Below are 8,203 nucleotides of genomic sequence, written 5' to 3'. Positions count from 1 at the left end.
GGGACCGTCGTTTACTGATGTAAGGTCCAGCACACCATCAAGGCAGCCGCAACCTCGCCGGATACAAACAAGCATGGGTACGCGAATTGATTTATCTATTGTCATACTCAGTTTTGTCTGATTTCTAATCATCGTGCTGTCTTTCTCGTAGTCGGTGTCACATAGTGGCCAGGCTTGCTCAGACTTCCAGGCATGGTGTATGGCCCACAAGGGTAAGGCGACGTCTGACGTCTCCTTCAACCTGGAGGACTCGCCCGAGGCATACACGAACCCGAGCGTCCACTCCCGCATCAGTGAGTACACTGAGGTGGCGAGGTCGCTCCATGGGGCAGACCACGATCCGAGCACCCAGGACTTCGATGGAGAGGCCGTCATGAGGGCGGGGCAAGGCAAGAAGCATGGACGGTTCTGGCTTGGCGACGGCGTCATCGACACGGCCTCTACTCCCTCTCTCTCCTAGATCCGAGCACGGAGCACGAGCGAGAGCCCGGCCATTCGCACACGGCCGACCGCTGCACAGCACCGGGTCGACGCACTCGAGGTTATTCCTGTTTTACTCGTCATACATTGATCTTTACACACCTTAATTAGCTTTGCATTACTCAAACATTGGAGTGAAATATTGCAGGCCCGGCTGGAACAAGAAATGAAGGAACGTCAGGAGCCGGGGGCCCAGTTGGAGGCCGAGCGGGCCGAGCGGCAGGCCTAGGCGTAGAGGCTGATGGACATTACGGATTTCCTACAAGGGCTTGGGGCAACGTATGGGCTTGTCTCTGCCACCTAGGCTATTGGTTCCACCTCCGCCTCCGCGTCCTGCAGCTGCAGCTACTCCTGTGAGTATCAAAGTTTTTTACTTTCACTTGTGCTTTGCTTGTATGGCCTCTATCGTCCTATATTAGCTATCAAAATAATTTTGTCTCACATGCAATCTTTTCTCCTTTGTGCAGTCTCCATCTGACGGTGGTTCGAATAATCCACCTCATGCACCTACGAATGATGCACCTAGGCCTTCACCACAGTCGCAGTGGCCGAGATGAGTGCATGTTGTATTTTTTACATTTGTTGTTCACTTGGTGATGGACTTGTGAAGCACTTGTGGACTTTGATGGACTTGTAAACTTATTTGGATGGACTTGAGCACTTATTATTACATATTGTGATGGATGTGTTATGGGCGGATGGATGTGTGGATGGATGAGATATATATGTGATGGATGAGATATATATGCGATGGATGAGATATATATGTGATGGATGAGATATATATGTGATATATGTTTGTATGAATGTATTTGTCATGATGGAACGCAAAAAAAAATATTTGCCGTTTTGGGTCACTTTGCCGAGTGTTGCACTCGGCAAAGGACCCCTTTGCCGAGCGCAATGGTCACAACACTCGGCAAAGCTGGCAAAATGGGCGACCAGAAAACAGATTTTCCAGCTTTGTCGAGTGCTGTGACTATAACACTCGGCAAAGAAATTTTAAAAAAAATTAAACTTTGCCGAGTGCCTTCTGCGTTGGCACTCGGCAAAGAGTTTAAAAAAAATCTTTGCCGAGTGCCTGGAGTGGTGGCACTCGGCAAAGAAAATTTTCAAAAAAAATAAAAGCTCTTTGCCGAGTGCCTTCCGGGTTGACGCTCGGCAAATAATTTTTTTAAAAAAAATAAAAAATCTTTGCCGAGTGCCTGGAGGTTTGGCACTCGGCAAAAAAAATTTTCAAAAAAAAAATAAAAGCTCTTTGCCGAGTGCCTTCCGGGTTGGCGCTCGGCAAAGAATTTTTTTAAAAAAAAAGTTTTGCCGAGTACATGGAGGGTTGGCACTCGGCAAAGAAAATTCTCAAAAAAAAATAAAAACTCTTTGCCGAGTGCCTCACGTGTTGGCACTCGACAAAGAAAGTTTTAAAAAAAATTTAAAAAATTCTTTGCCGAGTGCCGGCAGGGTTGACACTCGGCAAAGTGACCGTCAACGGAACCGACGCCGTGACGGTCGCTTTTTTTTGCCGAGTGTTTCCGGAGCACTCGGCGAAGCCTTTGCCGAGTGCCCGATAAAATACACTCGGCAAAGAGTGCTTTGCCGATCAATTTTTTGCCGTGTGTGCTTTGCCGAGTGCCGCACTCGGCAAAGGCTTTGCCGAGTGCAATATAGCCTTTGCCGAGTGCCTTAGGCACTCGACAAAGAACCTGAATCTAGTAGTGACACGAGGCAGCAGTGCATGACACGACTGGCCGAGAAAGCAAAAACAGAATTTAATTTTATAGCTGGGGTAGTAGATGATCTAAATCAAAGAACAGTTTCGTCAAAAAAAATCAAAGGACAAGACAAACTCGGATCATGAGAAAAATATTGGCGAGAACGAAACACATGTTTTTGGGACGTTGGAGGAGCACGATACAACGTCCTCGTCTACTAATTAATGTTTCAATATTGGAATGATTTTGACATTAACAACTGCTTCCAGCGGTGTTATATTATAGACATATGACGGGGCGCACACACATAGAGAGACCTGTATGTCATAAAAAAAAGATCCATATATTAGATTCATATATGCTGCTTTCATTTTTTTATGGTCATGGATTCACTAATACCACCTATGTTTAGATATAAAATAATAGTTGTACATCTAGAAATGCTAATATGATCTATAAATTGGAACGGAGGGACTAAAAAAAACTGTTGTGGGTTAAACTGTGTGTTACGTCTTGAAAAGAAGGGGACGCCTCTTTCCTGATCTCTTGAAAACAAGGGAATAATATCAAATGGGTTCTTTCTTGATTTCACCAGGAAAACTATTTTGCATTCCTACTTTAAAACATTTTTAGGAGACGTCCTGGAAAGGATGTTTCTTTAGACAGTTCGTAAGGAACTTTGTCTCTATGTATGCTAGGGTAGGGGCCACATGGACACGAAATGTCTCTCAAAATCAATTTTTTAGTCTCAATCTCGTCTATAGAAATATGAGCACTTATAGAGACAGGCATGTTTAAAAGTAATAGAGGTTACGCATATAATTAATAAATTTATATATAAAGTCATAATGACAAAATCATGTGGAATTGTACGTCTCGACGAGATTGAAAACTTTCTACTCCCTCCATTCTAAAAATAAAGGGTGAGTTAAAAGTCTGTTGAAGACAAAAACATATGGCCAAAGTTGGTACGGTGAGAATCACTGGTGGCAAGAAGCGGAGGGAAGCAGGAGTATGAATATCTTGCTATTAAGGGGTGTTTAGTTCGCGAAATGAAAATTTTTGGATGTCACATCGGATGTTTCGGAGATATCGGAAGAGGTTTTCGGATATTAATAAAAAAAACTAATTACATAGCTCGCCTGAAAAATGCGAGACGAATTTATTAAGCCTAATTAATCCATCATTAGCGCATGTTAGCTACTGTGGCACTTATGGCTAATCATGGACTAATTAGTCTTAAAACATTCGTCTCGCGATTTCTAACCGAACTGTACAATTAATTTTTTTCGTCTATATTTAATACTCTGCCGCAAGATTCAACATGATAGTTTGGGGTAAAAAATTTTAGAAACTAAACCAGCCCTAACCCTTTTCTCCCGTCGAGAAGTACTCTCTAGTGTGGATCGAAAGTTTGCAGTGAATTTATTGAGTCACTACTGCTAGCTAGGGACGACGACGAGCATTGGGACTAGAGCAGTAAAAATAAAAGCGCTTGGGCCCAGTTTAGTTCCGAATTTTTTACAAAATATAACTGTAGCGTTTTTCGTTGTTAATTGACAATTAGTGTCCAATCATAGTCTAATTAGGCTTAAAAGATTCGTCTCGTGGATTTCGTCTAAACTGTGTAATTAGTTTTATTTTTTATTTATATTTAATGCTTCATACATGTGCCCAAAGATTCGATGTGACGGGAAATCTTGAAAAATTTGGTAAAATGAAGTGGAACAAGTCCTTGATCGCCATTGCTACGCTGATCGATTCCTTTGGCACCTCTCCCTTTTCCCTCTAGTCCTATCTATATATAAAGATGGCAATGGACATGCCCCTGCAGCTGCAAGAGCTAAACACGCACACACATCCTACACATCTCACAGCCAGCTTTGTGAAAGCAAGGCGGGCAACTCCTTGTAGCTAGCTAGGCAAGAGGAGAAACCAGCACAAGCATGGCCTCAAAGCCTGGACCTCTCAGTCGCTGGCCATGGCAAGATCTTGGAAACTACAAGGTACACACGCACGCCAATATTGTTGACTGTTGTTGCATGCATTCTGCTCGTTTGCATTTTGCACAGCCGCCAAACCGTGTCATCACATATGCATGCATGCATCATATGTGCAAGGAAACTTGTTGCATGTTTGTAGCAGCGAACGACTGACGACACTGCTTATTTGTTGCCTGCCCTGCCTGACGACGACGAACTGAGAGCAGTACGCGCTGGTGGCTCCATGGGCGGTTCGCAGCACGTACAGGTTCGTGACGAGCGGGAGCGGGGAGCGTGACCTGCTCGCCTTCGCCGTGCTGCCGGTGCTCCTCCTCCGCCTCCTCCACAGCCAGCTCTGGATCACCGTGTCCCGCCACCAGACGGCCCGGAGCAGGCACCGAATCGTCGACAAGAGCCTCGACTTCGACCAGGTCGACAGGGAGAGGAACTGGTACGTACTAGGATCGGAGGCAGCAGTACTGCTGTCTGATGCGTGCGTTTATGACGAAATCCAACAGAAATCCGCCCGCCCTGCTTTAATTAATTTCATGTGTGAAATCAACTAATTGGCCATGCGTGTGCAACAACAAATTAAAATGCAGGGACGACCAGATCCTGCTGACGGCGCTGCTCTTCTACGTGGTGAACGCGGCGGTGCCGGCGGCGCAGTCTGTGTCGTGGTGGAACTACAAGGGGCTGGTAATGGCTGCCCTCCTCCACGCCGGCCCCGTGGAGTTCTTGTACTACTGGCTCCACCGCGCCCTGCACCACCACTTCCTCTACGCCCGGTACCACTCGCACCACCACGCCTCCATCGTCACCGAGCCCATCACATGTATGTATGCATATCTATGCTTATTAGGTCTTGTTTGGATACACATGTATTCATCTCAACTGGAATTAAACTAAGTTTCATTCCAATCTCCTACCACACATGTGGATTGAGTTGGATACATATGCATCCAAAGAAGGACCTTAATCTTCTAGTATCTTGGTGCACTGCATAATCGATCTGCATCATATCCATGCGTGCATGAACCATGGCTTCTGCATGCATGCACGCAGCGGTGATCCATCCGTTCGCGGAGGAGGTGGTGTACTTCACCCTGTTCGCCATCCCGCTGCTCACCATGGTGGGCACGGGCACCGCCTCCGTGGCCGTGGCCAACGGCTACCTCATCTACATCGACTTCATGAACTACCTCGGCCACTGCAACTTCGAGCTCGTGCCCAAGCTCCTCTTCGACGGCTTCCCTCCCCTCAAATACCTGGTGTACACGCCGTCGTTCCACTCGCTGCACCACACGCAGTTCCGCACCAACTACTCGCTCTTCATGCCGCTCTACGACCACCTCTACGGCACGGCCGACAAGTCCAGCGACGACCTGTACGAGCGCGCGCTGCAATGCCGGGAGGAGGCGCCCGACGTCGTCCACCTCACGCACCTCACCACGCCGGCGTCCCTCCTCCGCCTCCGCCTCGGCTTCGCGTCCCTCGCCGCCGCGCCGGCGCCGCTCGCGTCCCGCTGCACCAGCCTCCTGTCGGCGCCGGCGCGCCCGCTGACCGCGCTCCTCGGCCGGACCACCGCCTTCAGGTCCGAGGCCAACAGGCTCCACAAGCTCAACCTCGAGACGTGGGTCGTTCCAACATACACCTCTCAGGTAGTAGTGGTACAGTAACACGTAACACGTAGTGCGTGTGTGTTTTATTAAAAAACGATTTCATTTTTCTTAAAATATTCGAAAAGGCAACATTTTATCTGCATGCAGTATCAGTCCAAGCAAGGTCTGTACGCAGTGGGGCGCCTGGTGGAGAAGGCGGTGGCAGACGCCGAGGCAAGTGGCGCCAGAGTGCTCACGCTGGGTCTACTGAACCAGGTCCACCCACGCTATCTTCACTGTTCTGTCGTCCTGCAGGCTGCAGCCGCTTCAATTTTTGTTTCTTGGTAGTCGACCAACTCCACTCCCGTGCCGTGCATGTCAGCATGTGCACCGGAGACTTTTGGACGCATGATTCACCGTGCGTGCTGCCAGTAGTAGTAATGCCTGCACGTCGCAGCAGGCTCACAGGCCGTGTGTGTATTAATCCCAGCGGCAGGCAGGCAGGCAGGCTGCATTGATCCCACGCCAACCACTCTTCTGAATTCGAATTCAAAGTTTTCACTGCTGGCGTAGCTTGAGTTCAGTTTTCACCGCGCTGTAAATAAAGACAACTAGCGTAAAAAGAAAGACGATTAGTGAATAATGGCTCTGACAGCGCCAGCTTGCCCCGCTGTGGGCTTGTGCAGGCAAACGAGCTGAACAAGAACGGCGAGCTCTACGTCATCAGGAAACCTGACCTGAGGACCAAGATCGTCGACGGGACCAGCCTGGCCGCCGCCGCCGTGCTCCACATGATCCCTCGGGGCACCGCCGACGTGCTCCTCCTCGGAGACGCCGGCGGCAAGATGGCGGCCGTGCTGGCTTCGGCGCTCAGCGAACGCGAGATTCAGGTACGTACCTGCTGTTGTTGGCATCACTACACTTACGATGTTGGATTATCCTGTTGTCGGATTTGTTTATGAACGAGAACCCTCTAAATTGGTGTAAATGACGAGTGCAGGTTCAGACGGTCGACAAGGACCTGTACGAGTCTCTGAAGCAGGAGCTGCGCCCAGAGACGCACGAGCATCTTCTCCTTTCAGGCTGGAGTCACTGCAGCAGCAAGGTGTGGCTCGTCGGCGACAAGCTGACGGGCGAGGAGCAGAGGAGAGCCCAGGCCGGCGTCCACTTCGTGCCATACTCGCAGTTCCCTCCCGACGGCGTCCGCGGCGACTGCGTCTACCACAGCACCCCGGCGCTGGTGGTTCCGGACGCCTTCGAGAACCTCCATGCCTGCGAGGTACGTGAGCTAACCACAAGGGTCTCTTCTGTATTAGTTGTCTGATGTGTTGGTATATATGCTGATCAGCTGATGTGTTGGTGGCCGCATGGGTACGCAGAACTGGCTGCCGCGGAGGGTGATGAGCGCGTGGCGCGCGGCGGGCATCGTGCACGCGCTCCAGGGCTGGGACGACCACGAGTGCGGCGCCAGGGTCACCGGCGTCGACAAAGCATGGCGCGCCGCGCTCGCACACGGCTTCCGCCCCTACGACCGCCATGACGCCAAGTGACAAAAGATTGGACAGACGGACTACGAATCGTGTGCATGGCTTGGCTTGTCTGTGACGATGATCTAGTGGTGGCACGATGTGTGGATATAGTATGGGCTTGGCCTTTAATATTTAATAAATCAAATAAAATTTTATGTTACGAAATATTAAGCGTTGTATAGTTTAATACTTTACTTAGCTTATTTGGTTGAAAAATTATCCATCTTAATTGAGAAGCTGAGAAAAGGACAAATGAGTGTCACGCGCTGCCGTCGTCGGTCCGGTCGGGCTGTGGCCGTGGGCGTGGCTAGGTTTTGCCACTGAATCCACATAATCACGGGAGTTTCTCTTCTTTATGGTGGAAGCGAACTGACTGCGCCAGTTACCGTCTCTCCTCTGTCTGTCTTCTGGGATCCTTCGCTGCCTTTTTTCTTTCCCGTCCTAGCTATAAATCCTACGTCAGTCTTCGTCTCTTCCGCTTTGCTTCTGAGAGACCACATCTCAGCCGTCTTTGGGCTTTCCCCGTCCCGTACCTCTGCGAGCACGGAGCAGCGGATGAGAAGGTGCCTCTGGAACCCTCGTCCGCATGCGAACCTTGCACGGGGCGGCGATTAGGTTTTTCGGGAGCGATTCCGCGACTGCTAGTTCGACATCTTCTTCCTCGCGGAACCTGTCTTTTTCCTGGTGATCGCTCGCGGAACCTGTCTTCTTTCTGGTGATCCGTTCATGGGACTGCACTGTGAACATCGTCCTGCATCGACTGTGGTCCACGACTTTGAGCAACGCACTATGTCGACTAGTGCAAATGGAGCCTCTGATGCCCTCGACATGGGACCCTCCGCTGGATACAATCTTATCTATGTGATTACCGCACTTTACGTTCTTACTATATCGATCCGTAT

At 49.5% G+C, this 8,203-nt stretch overlaps 1 protein-coding gene across 1 annotated transcript; it reads left to right on the top strand.

The window, feature by feature from the left end:
- Positions 1-4,132: 4,132 nt before the first annotated feature.
- Positions 4,133-7,456, top strand: LOC136464837 (very-long-chain aldehyde decarbonylase GL1-6-like). The gene is made up of 8 exons (XM_066463780.1): positions 4,133-4,195; positions 4,399-4,622; positions 4,774-5,006; positions 5,237-5,832; positions 5,941-6,048; positions 6,459-6,662; positions 6,773-7,051; positions 7,152-7,456. The coding sequence occupies exons 1-8, from the start codon at positions 4,136-4,138 to the stop codon at positions 7,320-7,322; spliced, it is 1,875 nt and encodes a 624-aa protein (XP_066319877.1). The 5' UTR covers positions 4,133-4,135; the 3' UTR covers positions 7,323-7,456.
- The last annotated feature ends 747 nt before the right edge of the window (positions 7,457-8,203 follow it).

The sequence above is a fragment of the Miscanthus floridulus genome, chromosome 7 (genome assembly GCF_019320115.1).
Source record: "Miscanthus floridulus cultivar M001 chromosome 7, ASM1932011v1, whole genome shotgun sequence".
NCBI classification, from domain to species: Eukaryota; Viridiplantae; Streptophyta; class Magnoliopsida; order Poales; family Poaceae; genus Miscanthus; species Miscanthus floridulus.
This window is presented reverse-complemented; position numbering and strand designations above follow the sequence as displayed.

Bases quoted from the DNA above. Each gene is read 5' to 3' on its own strand.
- LOC136464837 (XM_066463780.1), top strand. From the start codon at position 4,136: ATGGCCTCAAAGCCTGGACCTCTCAGTCGCTGGCCATGGCAAGATCTT. The intron at 4,196-4,398 runs GTACACACGCAC...AACTGAGAGCAG, and splicing joins AAGATCTTGGAAACTACAAG to TACGCGCTGGTGGCTCCATG. The intron at 6,049-6,458 runs GTCCACCCACGC...GGGCTTGTGCAG, and splicing joins CGCTGGGTCTACTGAACCAG to GCAAACGAGCTGAACAAGAA.